At 46.9% G+C, this 26,628-nt stretch overlaps 1 protein-coding gene across 3 annotated transcripts in view; it reads left to right on the top strand.

Annotated features, from left to right (window-relative positions):
* The window catches only part of FBXW11 (F-box and WD repeat domain containing 11), a 77,971-nt gene that overhangs the window by 23,832 nt on the left and 27,511 nt on the right, over positions 1–26,628 (top strand). For all 3 annotated transcript variants that reach the window (XM_027711291.2, XM_027711290.2, XM_027711288.2), the window contains 2 exons: positions 16,076–16,138; positions 17,176–17,401. In XM_027711291.2, coding sequence (XP_027567092.1) covers positions 16,088–16,138; positions 17,176–17,401 — 277 coding nt within the window. In that variant the 5' untranslated portion in view covers positions 16,076–16,087. The remainder of the gene's footprint in view (positions 1–16,075; positions 16,139–17,175; positions 17,402–26,628) is intronic.

The following is a 26,628-nucleotide window of genomic DNA, read 5'->3' as shown; positions in this document are numbered from 1 at the left end:
AGGCTGTGTGTGAGTGCAGGGCTGTTGTCAGCCACAGCCTCATGTTCGTGCTTTCTCAGCCTCCTTTGGAAAAGAGGATTTTGTTTTTTGCTCTCTGATCCTGTTACGGTGGAAAGCAATGTGCTAGGAAGTGTGCCCTGCTGTGTGCCTGCCTCCTGGCAGTGCCGTGCTCCTGCTGGGAGGGGAGGAGGGAAACCTGGAGAGAGGAGATGCCAGGCAGCGTCTTCTGGGTGGGTGTGACATTGTCCTCTTCCTTGCAGGTCTCTGGTCTCTCTTCCACAGGAGAATTTTCAAGGAAACAGGACCATGTAGTCATATATTCCCAGCTCAGGTTGAAATGACGTTTGTTCGTGTCTTTGCACTGCCGGACTCCTCCTGGGACAGAGCCCTGCAGGAGGGGCTGGCCCTGGCCTGGAGGGAATTCAGCAGCTGTGGTGATGTCAGGGTTAGGAATGGTCCCACTCGCCCTTCCCTGTGCCAGGCTCCTGGGGGTTTAGCAGGTTGGCCATTCCCAGGTATCCCTGGGCCTCCATCATTTGCATCCCACAGGTTATTCTGCAGGCCTTCAAGGCCATGACACAGAAGAGTCTTCACATGGGTGGTTTGGTTCTTGTGATCCTTGGAAGTGATGAGAGAATCCACATAAATCAGAGGAGGCCTCAGAGGGAAGGGTAGGACAGGACAGGTGGCTCCAACCACAGCAGCAGGACCGAGCAAACTTCACCAATGCCCATCTGCCCAGTCTGGGGGAAGTGGCACAGAGAAAGAAGGAACTATGGCCAAAGCTTTTTACGACTTTGCATAATATTTCTGTGGTAAAATATTCATGTTTGCAAAGTCCCCCTAGGGAAGGGCATTACTTGGTGGTGCAGAATGTTCTCCCAGTGCTTCCAAGTGGATTTTACTGATACTTGAGAAGTTTGAGTTGACTTTGTTGCCCCAGAGAAATAATAGAGGCTGTCTCCATCCCAGCCTTTTCACTTTGTAAGCACTGAGGTCTGTTCGGTGCCGTTGCACTGGTGCGATCAGGAACTCTCAGCTGTTGAAGATCAGCTCTTTGCTTTTTTAATTCTTACGTGGTTTTTGCATTCCTCAAGTTCACATGCAGTTTTTGATGCAATTATTAAGCCAGGCTTTAGGGATGATCCAAACTATGTTTCTAATCTGTGTTTTCCTGAATCTTTTTAATATTATTTTTTAATAAATAGACTGCTAAATATTTAAGGTGTGCAAATGCAAGCATATTGACATGTCTTTCATGCTGTGACTGATAAATGATGAATATCATTGTGCTAAATGGATTAGGGCTGTTAGAATCTAGAATCGACCATAAAGTTCTCTCTGAGTTCCTCAGTAGCTGATGATTAAATGTCCTACTTGAAAAATGACTTAAACAAGGATCAGGTGAAGTTGTCTTTAAAGTTTTATACATGATGGCAGAATTCGAATGCATACTTGAGCTCTAAAAAACTGGAATGCTTTTGTTTGCTTTTGAAGATTCTTGAACTAGAGAATTTATTAAAGGCATATAATACTGAAAAAATATTTGCTGTACTGTTACAGGAACCCACCTACAGTCCTGTACACTTAAGCCTGGGTTGTTAAAGCAAATAGAGTCTGAAAGTCTCAAACTTATACATGGGAACCTGAGACCTGGGCCAGGTGTTCCTCCTGTTCTCAAACCCTTTCTGTGGAGTCTTACACTGATGTGCTTTTTGTGTCCATCAACTGGATCTTGAAGCTGGAGAGGGAGAAGTGGTGCTGACCGTGCAGGTCGGGAGCATTTCCCATCCATTATATAAACCATGTGAAGTCTCAATTATGCAATTGCACATGCCTTTGAATACCCAGATAAAATCAGCACTCAGTGCAGAGTGTCTGGCTCACCCCAGGCAAGGCTCAGTGGGGGCTGGAAAAAAGGATTTGGGCGTTTTTTCCATTTTGTATTACCAAAGGGATTGTTCTTTGGCTGGTTAGTCTGCAACCCTTACAGAGATAAGGTTCTCTGCAGGTTTTGGGTTGCTTGGATGTCAGCAGTTCCAAAAACACACTGAAACTGTGTATAAACAAAAGCTTGTGTTTCAGACAATTAGTGAGTGATTAGAATTTCCTGAATAATTATGAAGGATTGATCCAGTTTCCTGAGTTGCCAAATCTGGAATACACTGCCATACATCTTTGGAGTTAAAGACTGAACTTGGAACAGCATGGGATTCTTCCTTGGAGTAGCTCACTGGTTCTAGGCTTTAGTTGTATTCAATATTTCATTGCAGTGCTACTTCTATATTTCTTTTGCGTGCAAACACCTTCTGTTTTGCAAAAGATAAATAATTAAGGGTCACTGCAGTTTTAGTATTTCAGATTCCTCAGTGGTTTTGAGTAACCTTTTTGTAACTTTTACACTAAAAGTCTGTATAGAAGGCTCTTCAAAATACGCTTAAAATTTTACTGATCCTTGGGGAAGAGCAAAACCCAATGAATGTGAATAAATTCTGATGTGGTCCTGGTGCCCAGGCAAAACAGGAAGGGTTGTAGAGGAAGAAGTGCCAGAATCTGGTTTAGAAAAATGAGAGAAAATATAGAACCACGCTGGAGGAAATTACTGAACATTTAATTGAAGCTTATGTCTTCTTTTGGTTCTCCATTCCTGGTGCCGTAGTATTTAATGCCAATAAATTTGTGGCTGTGGGCTTGTAGTTGTTTGGAGTTGCTTATTTTTCAGTTATTCCTCATTTATGTGTGCTTTGCTGTGTGGTGTTTGTTGCTCAGCCACTTTTCTCAGGCTGGAAGTCATGTCCACTCCTCTTCTCAGTGTTGTTCTGCTTGAGGGTTAAAGGGCTGCAGGGCTTCTCATGGAATGGTTTGGGTTGGAAGGGACCTTAAAACTCATCTCATCCCACCCCCTGCCATGGGCAGGGACACCTTCCACTAGCCCAGGTTGCTCCGTGTCCCATCCAGCCTGGCCTTGGACACTTCCAGGGATTTCCTAGACCTTAGGGAAAGACAGAGGTATTAAGCAGTAGTGGATCTGAGAAAACAATGGCTCAGTGTGTGTGAGGATCCCGCCTGTCCCTGGCCGTGGTGCCGGTGTGTCCATGGTCTGTTCCATGGTGTGTCCATGGTGTGTTCCATGGTGTGTCCATGGTGTGTCCATGCTGTGTCCATGGTCTGTTCCATGGTGTGTCCATGGTGTGTTCCATGGTGTGTCCATGGTGTGTCCATGGTCTGTTCCATGGTGTGTCCATGGTGTGTCCCGTGGTGTGTCCATAGTGTGTCCCTGGTGTGTCCCTGGTGTGTCCCATGGTGTGTCCATGGTGTGTTCCATGGTGTGTCCCTGGTGTGTCCTTGGTGTGTCCCTGGTGTGTCCCGTGGTGTGTCCATGGTGTGTCCCTGGTGTGTCCCTGGTGTGTCCCTGGTGTGTCCATGGTGTGTCCCGTGGTGTGTTCCATGGTGTGTCCTTGTGTGTCACTGGGTGTCCCTGGTGTGGTGTGTCCCTGGTGTGTCCCTGGTGTGTCCATGGTGTGTCTGGTGTGTGTGTCATGGTGTGTCCGTGGTGTGGTTCCCATGTGTGTGTGTCCATGGTGTGTAAATGGTGTGTCCCTGGTGTGTCCATGGTGTGTCCATGGTGTGTCCATGGTGTGTCCTTGGTGTGTCCATGGTGTGTCCTTGGTGTGTTCCATGGTGTGTCCCTGGTGTGTTCCATGGTGTGTCCCTGGTGTGTTCCATGGTGTGTCCTTGGTGTGTTCCATGGTGTGTCCCTGGTGTGTTCCATGGTGTGTTCATGGTGTGTCCATGGTGTGTTCATGGTGTGTTCCATGGTGTGTCCTTGGTGTGTTCCATGGTGTGTCCCTGGTGTGTCCCTGGTGTGTCCCTGGTGTGTTCCATGGTGTGTCCATGGTGTGTCCCGTGGTGTGTCCATGGTGTGTGTCCATGGTGTGTCCATGGTGTGTTCCATGGTGTGTCCCGTGGTGTGTCCCTGGTGTGTCCATGGTGTGTCCCTGGTGTGTCCTTGGTGTGTCCCTGGTGTGTCCCTGGTGTGTCCATGGTGTGTCCATGGTGTGTCCATGGTGTGTTCATGGTGTGTCCTTGGTGTGTCCCTGGTGTGTCCCTGGTGTGTCCCATGGTGTGTCCCTGGTGTGTCCCTGGTGTGTCCATGGTGTGTGTCCATGGTGTGTCCCGTGGTGTGTCCATGGTGTGTCCCGTGGTGTGTCCATGGTGTGTCCCTGGTGTGTCCTTGGTGTGTCCTTGGTGTGTCCTTGGTGTGTCCCTGGTGTGTCCCTGGTGTGTCCATGCTGTGTTCCATGGTGTGTCCCTGGTGTGTCCCTGGTGTGTCCTTGGTTTTTCCTTGTGTTCCCTGGTGTTGTCCAGGTGTTGTCCCTGTGTGTCCCGGTGTGTCCCTGGTGTGTGTCCATGGTGTGTCCCTGGTGTGTCCATGGTGTGTCCCGTGGTGTGTTCCATGGTGTGTCCATGGTGTGTCCATGGTGTGTCCCTGGTGTGTCCATAGTGTGTCCCTGGTGTGTCCCTGGTGTGTCCCATGGTGTGTCCCGTGGTGTGTCCATGGTGTGTCCCTGCTGTGTCCCGTGGTGTGTCCCTGGTGTGTCCCTGGTGTGTTCCATGGTGTGTCCATGGTTGCTGTCCATGCGTGTGTGTCCTGGTCGTGTCCTTGGTGTGTCCATGTTGGTTCCCTGGTGGTCCATGGGTGTCCCTGGGTGTCCCTGTGTGGTCCCTGGTGGTTCCCTTGGTGTGTCCCTGGTGTGTCCCTGGTGTGTCCCTGGTGTGTTCATGGTGTGTTCCATGGTGTGTCCATGGTGTGTCCCTGGTGTGTCCATGGTGTGTCCATGGTGTGTCCCTGGTGTGTCCGTGGTGTGTCCCTGGTGTGTCCATGGTGTGTCCCATGCCCAGCAGTTCTGTCCCTGTCCCAGCCCCTCAGCCCCTCCATGTACAGGGCTGTTCTCCGGGCTGGCTCAGCGAGGGAGCTCCGCTGGGACAGAGCTGCTGTCACACGGAACCAGCAGCAGAGACCTGAACCTCAGTTCCCTGGGGGAATCTAGGAATAACCCTTGAAATATTTGAACCAGGCAGCTGACTTGCACATGTGTAGTTAACCTTAACCGAGCCCAATTTATTTTTGATGAATCTGAAGTCATCTAATTACCACCTTACCTTGAAATTTGCTTCTGAGAAGTTCCTTATCCTGCCTTTAATCTGGAATACTGTTAACACATATTATTGGGTGGGGTAGGAGGGTGTGTTGTCTTGTTTACCCATGAATGTGATGTAAAGAAAAATGTCCAACTTGGAGCTTTTGGAATTTGAATTCTGCCTTGCCCCTGACTCGGGGTGTCTACACAGCACCCCCACTTTTGGAAAGGATGCTCCAGGGGAACTGCTGGGCTTTTGGGAGGTGCATGGAGCAGGTTCAGGGCTGTGGAACATGTGTTGATGGAGCAGTTATGTGTTGTAGGGATGCATCGATGGGCTCTGAAATGCCTTGGCTGCTCCTGGAGCCCTGGCAGTTGCGTATGGTGCTCGTGTGCTGAAGGCCCTCAGTTTGTGCTAATTGGAGAAGGCAGCAATGAAATGCAACTGTTTAAATAGTTTGTTTTCCTTTTACAACTCCTATAATTGATGAGTGGATCTGAAGAAGCTTCTTTACACCTGCTCTAAAAAGAAGAAAGGTGGCAATAATCTTGAGTCAGTATTTTCCCCTCGAATTTTCATTTGTGGATTTTTTTAACACAGGAAATAAAAGCTAAAGGGGTTCTTTACTAGACATTGAGACAGTTTCTAAGGTAGTAAATACTACTTAATGCTTCCATTATACCAACCCCCCCGCAAAAGCTTCCCATATCTAATCCTACCTAACAAACTCCAGTTTTTTAGGGTGGCTTTTGGTATAGTTGTAGGTGCAAATGTTCTGAATAAGTATGTAGCACGAGACAAATGTCCATGGTGTAGTCAGAGCTCTAAAAACTTAAGCTCTGCATTTACTTCAGAAGTTTTAATGAGTTCACTGAGTAACATGGTTTGAAGTTCCCCTTGAGTCCTAAAAGTACAGAGGAAAAACTATTTTACTTTGGGATGGATTAAGATTGGAAGTGCAGATAGGTTCTACCTAAATAGGTTTACGTGGAAAATAGATGAACCATTGGTGCAAAACCAATAGTAATAATTGCAGCTGAGAACTTGAGGTAACTTCTCTTAATTTAAAAGAAAAACAAAATACAAAAGCAAAGCACTACCTTGCTCCTAATGTCTGTGTACCTTCCTACTCCCAGTTTGTGAGGGCCGTATTTCTGATTGAAACATTTTGCTGTTAAAATCGTTGTTTACAGGGAGAAAGGATTTCTCTTTTGAGGTATTTGTCCTCTGGAGTTGTGGAAGTTAATTGAGAAATGTTCTAGGAAAGTGACTGCAACTGTTTTCATTGATATCAATGATAAGCTTGATTGCTTTGATAAACAGTTTGAGTTCTGCTCTGGGCAAGAAGTGGAACCAAGACAGCTGAAGAACAAGCACCACTTGTAAGCTGCAGGCACAATGAAAGCTCCTCCAGGCTGGGAAAAGGGGCTGCAGAGCAGCTGCTTGGAAAAAGAAGCTGGTTTTCAGTTGAGGTAAAACATGACCACTGAGCCTCAGGTGAAGCTTTGCAGGAAGCCTTGTTGGATGCTGTGTCACGAGCTAAGAGAGTATTGCGATTATGTCATTGATGCAGAACGTTGCCGTGCCAGCTGGCGCCGAGCCCGTGGGCGCTGCGGGGATGGCAGAGCAAGGCTTGACTTGGCCCCCAGGCCTGGCCCGGCTGAACTGCAAACTGCTTTTGCCATTTCTCCCAGTGAGCTGATCTGCATCAAAGTGGTGCTTTCTGCTTTGAGGGGCAGGTGTAGAGGAGTGATTTCTGTCTCTATTTGGGGCTCAATGTATTTATATTCAGCAGAAGAGTTTGCGTGATGTGCAAGTTCTGCAAGCCCTGCTTTGGTACCCGGAGTGGTGCAGGGATGAGTCATCACACTGCTACAATTACACAATTCAGTGCTCATTGTCCTTGGAAATGCAACATATTTTTATAGGATGGATACAGGCAGGTTTTCATTACTGACTCTTTACTCCGGACACTCCAAAAATGAAATGAGAGTTTAAGGTGTCTTTGAAGCAGTTGCACAAGGGCTGTGTTGTGAGGTGCACTCCTACAGTACCTGTTGAGGGAAGCCTGCCTTTAGGAACTAATAAGCTATTGCATATTTAAAAACTAAAACCAGCAAAACCAAACAAAAGCCACCCCTGAGTGTCTCTTGGGATTGCAGTAATTACATTTTTTTTCTAGTGACATCAGCTTGCTCAGTGGAGATTGAGACATGCTGGAAAATAGCTGCTAGCTTGATCAGAAGTAGAATTTTTTTGTTTCTTATTACAACCTAAATTGACTGCTAGTTTAGTCAGGTTTTTTATGTAAATCTTGATGAGAATATGCATTACACTGTTTCAGAAGCTCTGAAACCCAGGAGAGTGATTCTACTGTTACAGTTCTCCATCAGCTGTTGTGCTTCACAGGTTGGGGTATGAATTAAATCCCTGCTCTGCCAGGCAGGCTCAGGCTGCAGTTTGGGCACAACACTGCCCATGGAAAGGATGTGCCATCACCAAAAGCTCAGTGGTGGAGTTGGAGTCCTTTATGTTTCATGGATCAGGAAAGTTATCCTGAAGTGCTTGGCATTTTCATGTATAATTTCATTTTAAGAACAAGTTATGTAGTGTAACTCTGGACACAACCACAGTGACCTGACTGCTGAGGGCCACCAAGATGATCAGAGGGATGGAGCAGCTCTGCTGGGAGGAAAGGCTGGGAGAGTTGGGATTGTTCAGCCTGGAGAAAAGAAGCTTCAAGGAGACCTAATTGTGGCCTTGCAGTGCCTGAAGGAGCCAACAGGAAAGATGGAGAGAGACTTTGGACAAGGGTGCCAGGATGAGGGGGAATGGCTTCACTCTGCCAGAGGACAGGGTTAGATAGGATGTTGGGAAGGAATTGTTGGCTGTGAGGGTGGTGAGGCCCTGGCACAGGTTGCCCAGAGAAGCTGTGGCTGCCCCTGGATCCCTGGAAGTGTCCAAGGCCAGGTTGGACGGGGCTTGGAGCAACCTGGGCTGGTGGAAGGTGTCCCTGCCCATGGCAGGGGTGGAATCAATGATCTCTAAGGTCCCTTCCAACCCAAACCATTCTGGGATCAGCTCTACCTGGAGTCACATGTACTGAAGATACACAGTTATGGATATACAGAGGATCAGCAGGTTAGTTTTGGGATGAGTTCAAGGCAGCTCTGATACTTCAGAACCAAAGTTCTCGCAGTGGTACTAATTGCTGGTTATCAAGGCATTGGTGATTCAGCAGGATGACCTGTTTAGTAACTGTTTGTAGTGTTTGGAACCTGAAAAAATAACTGGCCTGGAACATTTAGGTGAAGAACGGCCTGAGATTTTCTTTGTCTGAGCAGAGGCAGGAGCAGGCAGCTCTTGGTTTTGGGGAATTCACTGCTCTGGCCAAAACTTCATAAAAAATAGACCCTTGAGAGGTGTCAAACTGGGTATGTAAAGGCATTAGGTATCTTTTAAAAACTTCCCATCTACAACTTGTGGTCAAACTACACCAAATACTGTTTGTTTGTAGCAGCTTGAAGCACAAACTGGGTAACTGTGCTGGTGCTGAATTCTCCCTGTTTTCCTCTCAACTTTTTGGTGGTTACTCAGAGGCCGAATAAAAATTGATGCCTTATTTTCAGTGTGAGGGTTTTTTTCTAATTTTGCCTTCAGCTGTTGGCTCTTGGTAGACTCTTTTAGTATTTGAAGTGTATTTTTGTTTGAACTTCCAGCAATAGCTGCACTAAAATAAAACCTGGCAACTGGGAGAGCAGCGAGCTAGGTAAGAAATGGAGCGTGTTCAGCCGAATTTGTGCAGATCTCTAGTGCTTACATAAATAGTTTGGTTTAAGCTGAAACAAGCACTTACTAATACAGATGTCAAATATAGACATGTCTGTGGTCAGCAGAGTTAACTTTTATGTTTGGTGGACAACCAGCTGTCCCTGCCCAGCCGTGTGTCCTGGGGGCCAAGGAGGCCAATGGGATCCTGGGGGCATCAGGAAGAGCCTTGGAGCAGGGCAGGGAGGGGATCCTGCCCCTCTGGCCAGCCCTGGGCAGGCACATCTGCAGGGCTGGGCCCAGCTGGGGCTCCTCAGCACAGCAGGGCCAGGGAGCTCCTGCAGCGGGGCCAGCGCAGGCTGCGGAGATGCCCAAGGGCTGGAGCAGCTCTGGGAGCAGCAAAGGCTGAGGGAGCTGGGGCTGTTCAGCCTCCAGAGCAGAGCCTGAGAGGGGCCCTCCCCAGGCTGTGTCAGGGGCTGCAGGGAGGGGGCAGAGGCTGGAGCAGGCTCTGCTCGGGGGGCCCAGCAATGGCCCAAGAGGAACGGGCAGGAACTGATGCCCGGGAAGTTGCAGCTGGACAGGAGGAAGAACTTCTTTGCTGGGCAGTGACCCAGCCCTGGAGAGAGAGCAGAGAGGGTGTGGAGTCTCCTGACTGGAGCTCTTGCAGAGCTGTGTGGACACAATCCTGTGCCATGTGCTGTGGGATGGCCCTGCTGGGCAGGGAGGTGGGACCGGATGAGGCACTGTGGGCCCTTCCAGCCTGACCCACTCTGTGACTCCTGTGGTGTCTCAGGTTGGAAGGGATCCATAAGGATCATTGAGTCCAGATCCCTGCTTGTCACAGGACTGCTGAAAACTAAATCAAATTTAATTTGATGAACCCAAGAGCTTTTTTTTCCAACTGCTTTGTAGTGACTGTGGACAGTGGAGTTAGTTTATCTACCATTGGGTGTTTTCAGAAGCTCTGTATTTGGAAAATCCTTTGGCTATGGGCTCTATTTTCTACTTTTCTCAGGGGAATTATTCTTTTTGTTTTTTTTTTTTTTTTGCATAAAGCCACAACATGATTATCTCACTATATTAAAAATACAAGTTACATAATCAATGGAGAAATATTGGAAAGAACCATTTTCCACAGGGAACCTGAGTGAGGTTAAACCTGTAGCTGAAGGTGTGTTATTGCTCTGTGAAACCCAGTGTCTTTATTGACCAGATTTTAATAACTATCCATACCTTTTTATGCTTATACATGAATCTTTGATATCATTGCTCCGTATACAGCCCATGGCTGTGCTTCCAAAGATATTTCTTGTGGGGATGAATCTTTTCAGTGTTTAGGAGAAGCACAGTTGGATCTCATATTCCTGACCTGGCATTTGGAAGCACTGTAATATTTTTGTCTTTCCTTGCTGACAGATAAGTAGGGATTTGGTCCTTGCTGGGAGATGGGTTGATTCACATCTAGTGCAGTTTAAGTTCTCCAATTTAATTTAATGTTTGTGCTACAGTATATTTTTATTAAGAGTCTCTCAGTAGTTAAAAGAGGAAAATCCTTGATCAATAACCATTGTTTACCAGGCTCCTGGTTTAGCAAATGTTGTCCATTGCACCCAAAGGAGAGGCTCACCCTCATTTAGAAATGCTCTAAAGCATTTGGGGTTTCTGGCTGTATTGTAGCAGGAAGCCATGAGGACAGATGCTCCTCACTCTTGGATGGTACAGATGGATGCCCAGCTTTCTCCCTTCCTGCTGTGCCCCAGCTGTCCCATGGGATGGTGACTCCTCTCCTCCTCTGGGAATGTGTAATTGGTGCCTCTGGCAGTCCCTGTGCGGGCAGAGCTGGGTTCGGGAGGTGGTTCAAGCTCGAGCTCAATCTGCTGTGTTTGACTTCAAAGTATCCAAGTATGTATTAGTTATTCTTTCTTGTTTCTTCAACTTCTTCAAAGTCAGATATGGACATGATTTCTTAAAGGAGATCAGAGCCTGTTTAGCTGAACTGTTATGATTAGTTTTGCTTATTTTGTAATTTTAACTGAAATTCCCTAGTGCTTTCTCCAGAGAGCGGGAATCTTGTGAAGAGTTAAGGTTTTTGAAGACTTAGCTTGATCTTTAACTGAGATCAGAATTGCTGGTGTAATCTCAAGGGCAGTGGGAAATACAAGTGATTGTTTTCTATCACTTTCTCTTTCATTATAGCCAAAATATAAGACTGTTATTCTTTTTTTCAAGGTAACAAAGCTATTGTCTGGTTTTGTCCATCCATCCTTTGAATGCTTGAATGCTTCTTTGTTAGGGCAAAGTTTATCATCAGAGATGCTCAGTGATGTTGTCTGCCCTGCTGGGTGCCCTCCTGCACCTCATGTTTCTGTCCCAGTTCCCAGGATCACCTGCTATCACTTCTGTAATTGCTCTCCCGATACTGGAACTAGAACTGGGTTAGAGAACAAAGCTGCACCGGGGCTGTTCCTCTTCCCAGTCAATTAAGTGACTCAAGGCACTCCCTGGGTGCAAACCCGGGTGTTCCCTGCCTGGAGCCAAGAACAGTCTGGTGGAAATCTGGATTAGCCTGTGCAGGTTTGATAGATTTCTGCTAGAAAAGGTGCAGCTTTTGCTGCCCCTGCTGAGGGAGGTGAGCCCTGCAGGCCCTGAGCCCTTCAGCTGCAGGAAAACATCGCTGCTTCTGCACCTCGTGTTGTACAAACACATAACGGGAAACTACTAAACTTTGAGATATTGGTTGCTACCAGGTATCCAGGGATCTTAATGGAAACTGTGGTTTATAGAGTTTTACAATACTGACAAATCTTTTGCCTCTGGGGATCATTGCTAGTTGTTTCTATCTCGGAAGCTTTTCATGATCTCCAAAGGGAATGAGCCTGTTGTAATTAGGCTTGTCAGTACCTCTTTCTCCCTAAGTAATTCTTGAACCTGTTTGCCGTGTTCATCTGCATCTCGTAGAAATCCCAAAGACTTGAGTTGTTGTGGAGCAGAAAGACTAAGGAAAGCCTGAAGTTACTGTGGGACTGAGCAAGGAATATGGGATGCAAAAGTTCAGGAAACCAGCTTTTTAAGCTTGCAGAGCAATGTGTCAGCTTTACTGCCATTGCTGGGCCTTTCTCGGGCTAACTGGGCTCAGTGGGGTTTGAACAACTGTAAGGCACCAGCAGAACATCCCTGCTCGGACCCAGTGTTATCTCTTGCTGTTGCTGCCATTCCCAGTAGGGATGGAGAGCACTTACTCCAGGCTGACTAATTAAGGAATGACAGCTGGTTGGAAATAACCATTCTACTTTTGCAAGAGCTGTGAGCAACTTCACAAGAATCTCTGGAAAAAATGAACATATAAACAAGATGAATTGACAGTCTTTAGAAGCTCTGCTTCCCCTCTGAGGAGCTGCAAGACCCTCGTGGGGGTCCAAAATCACGCCTGGGCAATGTCTGCGAGGGCAGGTCAGTATTGCAGGGGCTCATGGCCTTGCTGGGTCACTGCAGGGAGATGGCATTGATGGCATCGGGTCTTGGTGCTGTTCAGCTACAGGGGAATAGGTTGAATTCTGTGTTGATGCCACTTTAAAGCCACCTGGGAAACAGGCAGAGGTGGCTTTATGTAGAGAGTGGGTGGGGTGAACAAGGAGGTGCAGGGTGAGGGAAGAGTTGAACTTGTAGATGCCTATCTTTGTTCTTGCACAAGAGCTGGAGGCCTTACAGAGCAGGGACTGGTGACACCAGCTGTTAGGAATTCTGAAATTCTTTTGCCAAGTGCCGGGAATGGACAGGACAGGTTAGAGTTGTCTAATTGCTCCTTCCAGACAACAGGGCGGGATCCACTCTGTCATCTTCTGGTCTTAAGTTAGGTTTAAGTGCTGGAGAGAGAGACTGTAGTCGGAGCTAGGATGTATGTGACCTGGAGAATGACCTCAAAATTAAATGTTTAGGACAGAAGGAGAGTGAATTTATTAGGAAGAGAATATATAATAGTGAAAACAAACAATGTATTTGCGAGTGGAAAGGGAAAGGATGAAGGATTTAAAAGCTCTAAAGTATACTAATAGAACATGGAGTGAGGACAGGAAAAGAGAGAAAACACAAGAAACTGTAGCAATAGATACCATTATATTAACACAGCTGCTGCTTCCTGGTGAAATATCTACGTAAACTGTTAAATTTCCACCCTAAAAATCAATCTATGTCATGTGCCCTCACATTCACGGCTCAGATGTTGAGAGCTGGAAAGTGCCTGTTGGGAAAGGCCCTGGGGGTGCTGGTGCCAGGGGCTGGACATGAGCCCAGGGGAGCCCAGGGGGGCAAGAGGCCAATGGCCCCTGGGCTGTGCCAGCCATGGTGTGGCAGCAGGACCAGGGCAGTGACTGTCCCTGTGCTGGCCCTGCTGAGGCCCCTCCAGGGCTGTGTCCAGTTCTGGGCCCTCATGGAAGAGAGACATTGAGGGCCTGGAGCGTGTGCAGGGAAGGGAACGGAGCTGGGAAGGGGCTGGAGCAGCAGGAGCAGCTGAGGGAGCTGGGGGGGCTCAGCCTGGAGAAAAGGAGGCTCAGGGGGGACCTTCTGGCTCTGCAACTCCCTGACAGGAGGGGGGAGCTGGGGGGGGGTCGGGCTCTGCTCCCAGGGAACAAGGGACAGGAGGAGAGGGAACGGCCTCCAGCTGTGCCAGGGGAGGCTCAGGTTGGACATGAGAAGGAATTTCTCCCTGGAAAGGGTGTTCAGGCACTGGCAGGGGCTGCCCAGGGAGGTGTTGGAGTCCCCACCCCTGGAGGTGTCCAAGGAAGGCCTGGCCGTGGCACTGAGTGCTCTGGGCTGGGGACAAGGTGGGGATGGGGCACAGGGGGGACTTGATGATCTTGGAAGTCTTTTCCAACCTAAATGATTCTGTGATTCAGTGACATACCAAGGATGTAACATCTCCCCAAATCCTGCTGCCCAGTTTTCTTTCCCTGGGCAGCATCAGAGGCACAGAAGAATTGAGTGGGTGACAGAACAGAGGGAACCTGGCTCTGCAGTCTGCCGGGGGTGGAATTCCCATCTGAGTGTGTGACCTTACACACTGTTACAAGGCTGCTCTGCTGCAGGTTTATTGTATGTGCCTGAAAAGAAAAGACACCATGTTTAGGAGGCAGTTCTTGGCCTCCATCCCAGGGAAAGCTGGCAGTGAACTGAGGTGTTTCCTGATAAAGGGAGAAGTGCAATGGCAGAGTCTGCTGTGACCTGCTGAAGGAAAGTTAGGCGGGGGCTAAGTTGATAAAATGTGGGATTTCTGCTGAATATGCTGACCCAAGCCACCTGTGTTTGGTATTCCCTGTGTTCCTTGCTTGTGGCTTACAGGATTGATGCATTTCTTTAGCCTTCAGCTGCTAAAGGAGATGAGATGTCCCTCAGCATTTAAGGACATACTAATTGGAAACACCATTAACATACATAACATACCATTAACAACATACAGTCACTGTAATGAAATTTCTACACATTCATATTGAAATAAAATCAAATCAAAGAAACCCTGCAGAATTCCCTGGTGGCGTGCTTGCTTTCCAGAATGGTTTAACTGGCGTCGGCTGGTTGGGTCCCAGTAGGTGTGTGGCTGATGTGTGTCCTGGGCACCGTGTGGGGGACATGGGTTGTACCCCATGAGAGGGTTGGGTGGGAGCAGGGAGTAGTTTGGGATAACTGGGGTGGCCCTGAAGAGTCTGTCACTTTAAAAACTGGGCAAAATGTGATTTACTTTCAGTGTTACTGTTCTATGTATGTCCAGGAACACTTCAATATATGTATCTGTGGAGTCACCCAAACCCTTTCCTGCCTTTAGCCCTTTCTGGATTCCCCTCTAGCCATCTCCTAGGCTCGTGTTTGTCATTGTCCTGTGTGTCAGAACTGGGTAGACTTGAGTCTTTCCATCACCCTGTGGCCACAGTTTTTATAATGTCATCTGAAGTCCATGTGACACATGTTTTTCCATACCTGGCTGCAAAGCAGAAGAGGGTTCAAGGTAAATGTGAGCCCATGGTGGGGTGGGGGAGGAAGGCTTTACTGTAGAGCTCATAGTGTTAACTTCTCCACGTTTTCTGGGTTTGATGCAGTCCATCCTTATGGCAGAAAAAGGAGGAGATGAATGCTTTTGAGGTGGAACTGTGTTTTGAGTGGGAGTGGATGTGGTTGTTAAGGGGTTAATCCATAATCCATAGTGATGAGAGTGAAGGAATTGTGTGACTTATTCCATCATGTGTTTTACTTGAGGGTGTTGTTCCTCTTTCTGCTGAGGCAGCTGATGGAGGGGAAGGAGGCTGAAATAAATGCAGACAGTGTTTGAGGGCACTGAGTTTATGGTGCTGACCCCTGTGCCGGTCAGCTGGTGTGTCCTGGGCAGAGGGATGGGCACAGGGCTGGGGCTGAGGGACCGGGGTGGGCAGCAGGAGGTGGGGGCTGTGCCTGCACAGCACGAGGGAGCGGGCGATGAACGAGGCACGGAAGGAGGGAGAGCTTTTGGGAAACCAAGGTGAGCTCAAAGAAACACTTGCAGCTGAATGTTCATAGAAATTCTTACATCTTCTGTTGGTGAAGAAAACAGAAGGGAGGAGCAGTTCTGATGTGGGGAGAGCACTGCAATTAAGGCAGGGGGAGAAAGATGGGGACTGCCAAGGGGTAGAGACACAGAGTGGCAGTGCAGTGCAGAGTTGTTCTGCAGAGAGCAATCCCTATTCCTTGTGGTAGCTAGAGCTGGGAAAAACCCCCGTTCTGTTGCATGTAAGTAGTGTATAGTGATTTTTAATTTTTTTTCTACGAGCTGTATGCAATTTAAGTTTGGCAGAAAGTGCTGGTTGAATACTTTGACAGGTTTAATTGCTTTGGCTTGAGTAGGATGAAAGTGAATTTATTTCCCAGTGAGAAAAGCGTTGAAAGGCTGCATGAAAACCTGTCAAAGGAAATTGAAGTGGGGTTGGGGAGTTATCTTTACAGTAAATGGAATTGATAAACATGTCAGTTAAAAGGGGAATTTATTTATAATATTCAGGTTTTGTGACCAGAAGTCTTTGATAGTTCTGTTCACTACAAAAATGAATTTTATAAGTTCAATTGATTTGCTTCTTCATAGTGCTTGTAGAGAGAGAAATTATCACAGAGTAAAAAAATTGAAGTGATGTTTCTTCTTTTTTTCTAGAACACGTCAGTAATGGAGGATCAGAATGAAGATGAGTCTCCAAAGAAAAATACCCTGTGGCAGGTAGGACTAACATTCTTGTAGAAAGAGAGTTGACATGATTTTGTGTGTTCCTGCTTTTGAGAAATATCCAAATCTTGTGTCTGTATAATCATCCTTGGACGTAGTTCACTGTATCATCCTAAAATTAGCCCAGCCTTGGAGTGAAGGATGACACCATTGCATAATCCTTGAGAAATTACTTGTTCTTCTCAAATTTTGTGGTTGGTGCTGACCTTGGAAGGACAATTGGGAATAAAGTTCAGCTGTGTTTCTGAGCATGTCACTGTTGTTTGAAAGGAGAAATTCAACATGGCAAGGACATGCAACCAATTTGCTTTGAAGGAGTTTGGGAATATTTCAGAGAGCTGACAATTGGTCCCCAGCAGCGTGGTGGCCTCCTGAAAGGCTCAGAGGAGCCTGGCATCAGTCTTATGTTCTACTCAGTAATTAGCAGTAACTCCTGGGGTGGTGTTCTTGTAGCATCCTCATTTGTGGCTCCAACTCCCAGGATTTTAATGAGGTATTTATGTCGATGTCCCAAACACTGACAGGAGCTGGTTTTCAAAAACAAACCAAACCCTGGATGTCATGTCATTCTCAGTTTTCACTTAGGGACAGGAAGTTCAACACTGACATGAGGATCTCGAATTCTTGTGTTAATTAGAGTATTAATATCCAGCTTTGGTGTGTTGTTAATTTAACTGCTGAAACCTGAGTGAAACATTTGTGGAGGCAACTGCAAAGTTCTGCAGAAACCACTGGGTTAATCTGGGGAAGTCATGGCTAAAAAGAACTAAATTCCTTGCTGTTGAAATGTTAAGAGGTGTGAGGGAATTCAAGACTTTCAGTGGAAGAAGTAACTTAGAAGCAAAGTCCTTTAACTGATCTTTGTCTATGAAAGATGAAATTTATCTGGTGTAACTCATATCATGAAGGATGTGTTTTGAAATTTAGTTTTGATTATTTCTTTGCATCTTCCATGTTTTTCCTTCAGAGAGTTCTTACAAAGCTGTTCCTGGTATTTATATTTAACACTGCTGTTCTTTTTCTAACACCAGATAAGTAATGGAACTTCATCCGTGATTGTCTCAAGAAAAAGACCATCGGAAGGAAACTACGAAAAGGAAAAAGACTTGTGTATAAAATATTTTGACCAGTGGTCTGAATCAGATCAAGTGGAATTTGTGGAACACCTTATTTCCCGAATGTGTCACTATCAGCATGGACATATTAACTCTTACTTGAAGCCCATGTTACAGCGGGACTTCATCACTGCGCTGCCAGGTGAGCAGGGGCTGGTCACAGCAGGGATGGAGGGAGGGGTCGGTCAACACTCTGGAGGTGTGCAAACTTTTAGGAGCAGCCTCCAGAAATACGTGGTCTCTTCTAATGGTGTTTCCTGGGCCAAAGAAGGGCAGGAGGGTAGTGAAGTCATTCCGTTCTGTGATTAATTGAGTTGGCCACTGGATGCCAGTGTTGTTCCATGTGAAAATAGTTGGACTCGCGGATCCCGAGGAACACGAGTTGGAACTGAGTTGTTGCAAAGGTTGTACCTCTGCAAGCTCTGCTCTAAATCCCTTTTTCATGCAAACCCCATAAGTGCAGAAAGTACTGCTACAGATGTTTATTAATTGATGAAGTCTTAAGTTCTGAGTTTCTTAACTAGAAATTTGACTGCTTAGATGGGTGGATCTGGTTTGTCTGGTCTTGTTGCTGACTTCAGAGCAAAAGCACTCGTGGATTTATATTGTATTGTACAGCCATGATTCCTCCCTTCAGTTCCTCAGAACTTCTTCTGTCACCCATCAGTGCCAACCTGTGTCACTAGTTCAGATGTGAAATCTGTCCTTACACTTGCTCTGTGCATTTCCTAAAAAAACCACGGAGCAGCAACAGCGAGGCATAGAATCTCTAGGTTGTGGTTTCCTGGTAAGGTGTGTGTATTTTTTCCATTAATTTGTGGAAGAAATTGTATCTCTGGATTTTTGCTGCTGGGAAGAGTGATTCATTTATTCCTTGAAAGGTAAATGTGTGGACATTGTTTCCAGAGTGGGAAATAAGCCAGAAATAAGGGTCAGAATGTTTGGAGTGCCACTTGCAGTACCAACAGCGAGAGTCACCCCTGCAGTGTGTGAGCAGCCTGGGATGTTATCCCGGGAATGCCAGGACACAACAGGGAACACTGAGGGTGGAAGAGGAGGTGATACAAATCATAAAAGGAATTGGAAACTGGTGGTTTTTCTGCACAGGGACATGGAGTAAACTCTCTCTAAAGAAGCTCTGAGGCTCTTGGAGGCATCGGTGTGCTCAGGTGGTGTGTGTGGGGCCTTCCTGGTCCGGGGGACAGGATCCTGCTCGGATGTCAGGAGTTCCTGACAGTGCTGCTGTATTTTCACAATACCTGGAGGAATTTGGCTCCGGGAGCTGATGGGGAGGATTTGGGCTCAGCTGTCCAACATGGGTGAAATGAACTTCTGAGTCCTTAGATGGGAATGAAGAACACAGAGTAGGGCAGTGATGTGGAATTTTATATGTGCTCTATTTTCTTAAAAAAACAAGCTGAGAAAAGGTGCAGGAGGGCTCTAAAAGGGAGGAGGTGTCCTTTCCCCCCACCTCAGTTTCACAGGAGTTATTTTATAAAACAGTGAGTTTGTCTGGAAAATGTGCTCCTCGGTTCCTGTGCAGAGCTGTCTCCTTTGGGGAGTGTGGATGCTGCTTTTCAAAATACTCAGTGTTGATTTCTCTAGGGAGTATCTGGGATTAACTGAAAATAAAGTGATGTAGAAAGTCATGGTGGTCACAGAATCACTGAGGCTGGAAAAGCCCTCCCAGCCCACTGAGCCCACCCTGTGCCCCATCCCCACCTTGTCCCCAGCCCAGAGCACTCAGTGCCACAGCCAGGCCTTCCTTGGGCACCTCCAGGGATGGGGACTCCAACACCTCCCTGGGCAGCCCCTGCCAGTGCCTGAACACCCTTTCCAGGCAGAAATTCCTTCTCATGTCCAACCTGAGCCTCCCCTGGCACAGCTGGAGGCCGTTCCCTCTCCTCCTGTCCCTTGTTCCCTGGGAGCAGAGCCCGACCCCCCCCAGCTCCCCCCTCCTGTCAGGGGGTTGCAGAGCCAGAAGGTCCCCCCTGAGCCTCCTTTTCTCCAGGCTGAGCCCCCCCAGCTCCCTCAGCTGCTCCTTGTAAAACTGACTCTCCAGACCCACCATGTGCAAGTATGAGCTTCAATTATAGTTGTATTTTGTTTGCTTTTACCTCTCAGAGCTGATATAGAGTTATACAGTTCTTTCATATTATATATTTCTGCCTAAGAAATTTTTGGAAGCTTCATAAGATGACACTTGTTTACATCATGTTTATATAAATCAAGATATATCTTTACAACTTCTGTTGCTTTTTTACAATGTAAATACTGTGAATTGTTTCCATGTTCAGCCTTCCTTGAAGGTGATGTGGTGTGCTAAGAACATCTGTCTAAATTTACCCAGGAACTTAATCTGAGGTGATTGAAATCAATCCCATGTTGGGCTGCAATCACATTAAAGGATCACAGAGAAGTACCACTTGCAGGCACTTGGTGGGATTATTGGGGTCATCCTGTGCAGGGCCAGGAGTTGGACTCGGTGATCCTTGTCCAGTTGAACTTAGTCATCTCTGTGATTTTGGTTATTTGGATCTTTAGGATGTTAATATTACTTGTATGGTCTCATCCCACCTGTGCCTTTTCCTCAGAGGAATTACATCTGTGATCCCTGAGCACTGACTGCCTTGTCACCCTTGGTTAGGAGAGTCCCTTCCATCCCTGTCCTGTGTGCTGAACCTGTGAGAGCTGTACTCTGTGTCAGGCGAGTAAAATCCTCCCAGGTTTCCTTTGAAATTTGTTTCTAAACTAATAAAAGCCTGAGCAGTTACTTCATCTGAGTGACTGTTTTGTGTCTAAAGTTGGGCAGTTTTATTGCATTGACATCCCATGTTTGAGTTTTGTTTTCATACAAAGTGATATTTACACATTGACCTTTGAAAACCCTGTGAATTTTAATTGTTTTAATTTAATATTGAAATTCAACCAACGCTTCAGCTGGTCCCTCTAATCAACAATAGCTCTAACTTTTTCACCATTTTCTATAAAACTGCAAAAACTCTTGGAGAGGCATAAGAGATGGGTGTCATGTTTTCTTTTGAAAAGTCTATCCATGGATGCTACATACATTTTACTTAAGAAAATTGATAGGTTTTAGTACCTATTTCAGAAACTCTTTCTAATAAACACTTACTGTCTTCTAATGTGAAATAGGGATATGCAGCTATTTCAGGCCTTGATGTGTCTTAAACTTAGTCCTGCATGTTGTCTGACACAATTGGAGTGGGCCTGTCCTAAGTATCTGTGCTTTGGACCTGTTCCTACTTTGTTAATTTGGGTAAATATTTTACTCGACATCTTCTTTTTAATGTAGCAGTTTAAAGGAGCACTTCTGCAAGCAGTGAAAGTCTTAGGAATAGACTTGATGGCAGAGCAAAGCATTTGTGTGTTTGTGCTCAGTGTGGGACTTTGAAGGCTCTGTGTATTCAGAGAAGATGAGATTGTCAGATTTTAACATCAGAAAACACTGCAGTTTCTGGCTCGTTAAAAATATGCTTTTAATTGTGACCGGTGTTATACAGAATTGTGAAAATTGGGCATCTTGATAAAGAAGGGCTTTTGCCTAATAATTCCCAGTTGATCCTTAAAACTCAGTGAAATCCTGGCTTCCTGATGGGCAGGGTGCCCCTGGGGAAGGTGCCCAGCCCCAGGCTGACGTGCACGTGTGTGAGAGCTGTTGTGGGGGTGTGGGAGCTGCTTGCAGTGGGCTTTGATTGAAAACCTTGGCTCAGCTCAGTTAAACATTAACAAGACTTTGGTACCAGGATTATGCTGGAAGGAAGAGGCAGAAAAAGCCTTGGGTTGAAGTGAGTTGAGTCAGCAGTGCCCTGGCAGCCCTGGGGGCATCAGGGAGGGGATTGTCCCGCCTGCTCTGACCTGGGGTGGCCTCACCTCAATATTGGGGCAGTTTCAGGTGTCACAATATCAGAAAGGTCTAAGACTCTTGGAGAGTGTCCAAAGGACGGACATGAGGATGATGAAGGGCCTGGAGGGGCCACATGAGGAGCAGTTGAGGACACTTGGTGTGTTCAGGTGGAGAAGAGGAAACTCAGGTCAGACCTCACTGGGATCTGCAGCTCCTCCCGAGGGGCAGCTCCATCTCTGCTCTGTGTGAGCAGGGACAGCACCCAGGGAATGGCTGGAGCTGTGTCAGGGCAGGGTTAGGTTGGATATTAGGAGAAGGTTCTTCCCCCAGAGGCTGGTTGGGCACTGCCCAGGCTCCCCAGGGCAGTGGGCACAGCCCCAAGGCTGCCAGAGCTCCAGGAGGGTTTGGACAACGCTCTCAGGGACAGGGTGGGATTGTTGGGGTGTCTGGGCAGGACCAGGAGTTGGATTTGGTGATCCTTGTGGGTCCCTTACAACTGAGGATATTCCATGGTTCTAAGTGAATAAAAATTAGCTGCACACTTGTCACTTGGGGTTTGACTCTCCAAGCACTTGGCCTTATAGTTCCATAAAACATCCTTCTGTAGACAAACAGTCAAGCTGAAATCTTCTGTAGAACTTTCCTAACCTGTGGGAAACAGAAGGCACCTTAAGAAGAAAGATTTTTTCCTTGTACTTTAGTGTATTTGCTCTCCCTGGGAACTGTGGGAACTGTCCTCTAAACTCTTGGTATGTAGGTTATAGTGACAGGATTTTTTTAAAATGGAATCTTGAGAAAGACCCGAGTCTTAGCTCAGTCCTTCCAAGTTCTGCACCTGCCACAGAAAGGCACCAAACACTGTAGTGCCCAGTCCCATGGGCTCTCTGGAGCAGAGGAGAGGCTTTGGTTCAAGACACTGGGCCAGCTCTCCAGTGGCACAGCGAGGTTTGTCCCTCTCTGAGGACATGGCATTCATTTCTGCTTCAAATTGTCCTGTCAACAGCCAGAAATGGGAACATTACCCCCTCCAAGGAAGGCTTAGCTTGGGGATGGACTGCTGGTGGTGCCTTGGTCATTCTGGTTGCACTTCCAGACTTTGAGCATGAAGGGTGTCTCTGGATCCAGATTTTCACAATGTTTTTCAGAGGATTGTCATTACCCTTTCCAATGCAGTTGTGTGAAAGACTGAACAACTGTAACATGTTCCTGCTTTGTCATCTATAATTTTTTTTAATCAGTTCTGGGCAACTGCATTTAATCTGGAGAAGTATGGAAAAATCTTTGTGAAAAATATGTTTCACAAGAAAGCAAACTAAAGTTGAACATAAGTGACTGAAGACCACATTCATTTCTAAATAGGAAATCATAAACCCATGGACTTTAACAATCCTGTGTTTGCCTTGTGCTGAAAAGTGTCAGGATGGAAGGCAAGCCCTGCTGTGTCCTGTCTGCCATTGGGACTGACTTCAAGTGCTTTTTTTATGGTGTTAAGGCTGTGACTCAGTCAAATTCTTCTGACACTGCTCAAATGACGTGTACATTCTTACTCACGTGAAGGATTTCAAATACAACATGGATTTCTAATACCAGAATACGCTGATATGAAACCTGTGAAGTGTTTGTGCTTGATTCAAACCCACTTGCCAGCTCTGGAAACACAAGTGATGCAGTAGTGCTGACTCTGAAAGGCTTGTCAAGGGTGATTCTCAAACTGAACTGGTGGTGTCTTCTGGAAGATAATCGGAGTGTGTGAGAGTAGGGGGGAAAACCCAAACCCAACAGCAGCAAAAAACCACAGAACCAGGCACATGTTTGGTTGAAAGGATGCTCTGCAGTGTGACCTTGGGTTGGTTGTGGGTAACTTTACAGCTCCTTGGAGTTCTCATCCATCTCTCCTTCGGGGCAGGAGGATTGTTTAGTTTGTTGCCAGGAGATGGCAGTAACAGATAAACTCTTACAATATTTTTTTATCCATGAATGTCATGGAATCACAGAATGGCTGGGTTGGAAGGGACCCTAAAGACCATCCAGTCCCACCCCCTGCCATGGCAGGGACACCTTCCACCAGCCCAGGTTGCTCCAAGCCCCATCCAACCTGGCCTTGGACACTTCCAGGGATCCAGGGGCAGCCACAGCTTCTCTGGGCAACCTGTGCCAGGGCCTCCCCACCCTCACAGGGAACAATTTCTTCCCAATATCCCATCTAACCCTGTCCTCTGGCAGAGTGAAGCCATTCCCCCTTGTCCTGTCCCTCCAGGTCCTTGTCAGTAGTCTCTCTCCATCCTCCTGTTGGCTCCTTTGGGTACTGGAAGGCCAGAATTAGCTCACCCTGAAGCTGCCTCCATGTCATTTGAGCATCTTCTATTTATCCATCACTTTCTCCTTTAGGAATTGTTGATTTCACATCTGACATGTTCATGATCTCTACATTTCAGAAGTTGCTCAGAACTATAAGTGAGGTGTGAGCACCACATTGCTGTGCCAGCGTGGCTGCCCTGTCTCTCCCACAGCCCCTCCTCAGTCCATGGCTGAAAGAAGGGCAGAGTTAGGGCTTGCTCAGTGCTCTTTTCAGTTTCTCTCACCTAAGGAGTTCAGTACACATGTTATTTTTGGTTTATAAATTATGCTAATTGGGCAAAATTACACTTCTCACCTTGGGCATGACAACAGCATCCAGCAGCTGGGTCCCTGTTCAGCACTGATTCTGCTGTCCAGCCTTCACTAGGGATCACTGTGTCCTCCACTTCCACAGTCAGTTTGTTTGCCATTATGATGTCTGAGGATTCATGATTTTAAACTGACTCTTCAAAGTGACCTTGCAATAATTATATTTTCTGGAAAAACCTTGAGAATTGTTTCAAAACATGGGTAGTGTTTTGACCCCCATGTGCCAAGGACAACTGTTCCTTTGGCTCTCCAGACATTTATGTGATGAACTTTGCATCATTCCTTTGCTCAGTCTCCTGCAATCTTAGGGATGCAGGAATAGAGAATTTGCCACCTGAAGAGTGCAGACATTGGCAGATTTGTCTGTCGTGTGCTCCTGGCTGTTTTGGAACCCAGCCATAGCTGGGCTGTGTTTTTCTTCTAACAAAGGGGAGTTCAGGACATCTGAAGAGGTTGGTTTGATGTGTGTGCTCTCCTGCCACACCACTGCTGGTTCTAAATGCCTGTCACAGGGAAGGGACCAGACAGCATCCTGGGATCTCCAGGAGAGATGGAAGCTGAAAGTCCGTGTACTTGTCACTCTGCCCCATATTGCAGAAATCCTGTTGGCATCATGGTGTTCTCACTTTTCAGTAATTGCTGGGTCTGCTGAAATTATCTGTAACTCTTTGGTGTTTACCTCTGGTTTCTTCGAACTTGTTCCAAGTTTTGCTGTCATTATTTTTTCTGTTTAATTAGTACCCATGAAATGTAGCAACCTGATGGAACCGAGTGATCAATTCTGACAGTTCTCAGCACCGTAGTCTCTTTATTACCCAATGACTTGACTAAATGTTCCTGTGGGAGGTAAATAATACACCTTTAGTACACGTGCAGGACAGTGAGTGCACTAACAGCCTCTGCAGAGGGAGGGGGAGGTGAGCTCAGGTCAGATGGTGTATATTGGCTGTTGGAAGAAAAATGCTGCAGTGAAATGGGAGCCTGAAACACCTTTTGTACAGGAACCTCGGTGTAGTGCTCTGCTCACACGGGGTTTGCAGTTACAGGGGATAATTGCCGTGTCCTTTGCACTGTTTGCTCTGGGAACTGCTGTGCTTTGTGTAGAAAATCCTGCCCCTTCACAATGTCCTGAACGGGGAGAGCTCTGTTGTGAGTGCAGGGTTAGAGATGGACGGGCTCTGCCCAACCGTGTGTCCTGGGGGCCAAGGAGGCCAATGGGATCCTGGGGGCATCAGGAAGAGCCTTGGAGCAGGGCAGGGAGGGGATCCTGCCCCTCTGGCCAGCCCTGGGCAGGCACATCTGCAGGGCTGGGCCCAGCTGGGGCTCCTCAGCACAGCAGGGCCAGGGAGCTCCTGCAGCGGGGCCAGCGCAGGCTGCGGAGATGCCCAAGGGCTGGAGCAGCTCTGGGAGCAGCAAAGGCTGAGGGAGCTGGGGCTGTTCAGCCTCCAGAGCAGAGCCTGAGAGGGGCCCTCCCCAGGGTGTGTCAGGGGCTGCAGGGAGGGGGCAGAGGCTGGAGCAGGCTCTGCTGGGGGGGCCCAGCAATGGCCCAAGAGGAACGGGCAGGAACTGATGCCCGGGAAGTTGCAGCTGGACAGGAGGAAGAACTTCTTTGCTGGGCAGTGACCCAGCCCTGGAGAGAGAGCAGAGAGGGTGTGGAGTCTCCTGACTGGAGCTCTTGCAGAGCTGTGTGGACACAATCCTGTGCCATGTGCTGTGGGATGGCCCTGCTGGAGCAGGGAGGTGGGACCAGATGAGCCACTGTGGTCCCTTCCAGCCTGACCCAGTCTGTGATCCTGTGATAGGTTGTTCTTGTGTTTTTGAACACGACTCTTTGGTACTAAATTCTAAAATAACTGTTAGATGAGTTCCTGTTAGAATGTGGTGTGTGCCCTGTTCACATCTGGAACCTTCACAATCAGAAGTGCTTTACTCAGCAGACGTGTTTGTTCATTTTAACCATCCATGTCCTCCACTTTCATAAGGAATTAATTTGTTGTCTTGGTACCTAAGGCTTCATAATTTTAGACTGACTCTTGAAAGGGACCTTACAATGATTACATTTTCTGGAAAAACCTTGAGAATTATTTCAGATCACATGGCATCCCAGTAAGATAAATACATCCCAAGTGAACAGCATCTAGAATCTCGGAGCTGTTTTGACTAGCAAGACTGGGATGTGGCAGTCTGGCAGGCCACTGTTCCAGTGGATTTAAAATGCCCTGGTATTTTCCTCAGACTGCTGATGTAGGAGGTGGGGCAGCTTAAAGCTGCTCTGAGACACAGTGGTGTTAAGAGAGAATTTGCTTTTTTGGAAGTGGTGAGATTTGAGACCCACCAGTTATTTGGACATTGTTACATTTCAGTTATTTGAATCTGTTATTATGACTGGTGTTGAAAAATTTGTATAAACCCAGTTTACATTGTAGGAGCTTTCACCATCCTTTAAAGCCTTTTTTTAGTTCTCTAAATTATGTAGAAGAAATGAATAAATGAATAAAACTACATGTATTGGCTTCTCCTTTCTGTTGCTGTTCATTTTTACAGAGGCCGTGCCAAGTTTAGCATGCAGTGGAGGACTGTATGAACACACTTTCTTAATTCCTTCAGAAATTAACAGGAGTTCCTTTGGTTTTCCAGGACTATTTGAAGCCTAAAGTAGGCTGTCATGAGATAAAGTGGAAAATTAAAAAGGTCGTCATCTCCTGCTTTGACAGATTCTTTTCATGCTTGGCCAACTGGTGTATGTTACTCATGAAAATGGAGTTATTCAAGATCTCAGATTCAGGGGAGTTTTGGGGAAAGCAAAATTGCAGGTCCTTTGAAATAAATAACAG

This window comes from Pipra filicauda, unplaced genomic scaffold (genome assembly GCF_003945595.2).
Source record: "Pipra filicauda isolate LSUMZ 115617 unplaced genomic scaffold, ASM394559v2 scaffold373_size706493_pilon, whole genome shotgun sequence".
In the NCBI taxonomy this organism is placed as follows: domain Eukaryota; kingdom Metazoa; phylum Chordata; class Aves; order Passeriformes; family Pipridae; genus Pipra; species Pipra filicauda.
Note: the sequence above shows the minus strand (reverse complement) of the source record. Positions and strands in the feature narration are given on the sequence as shown.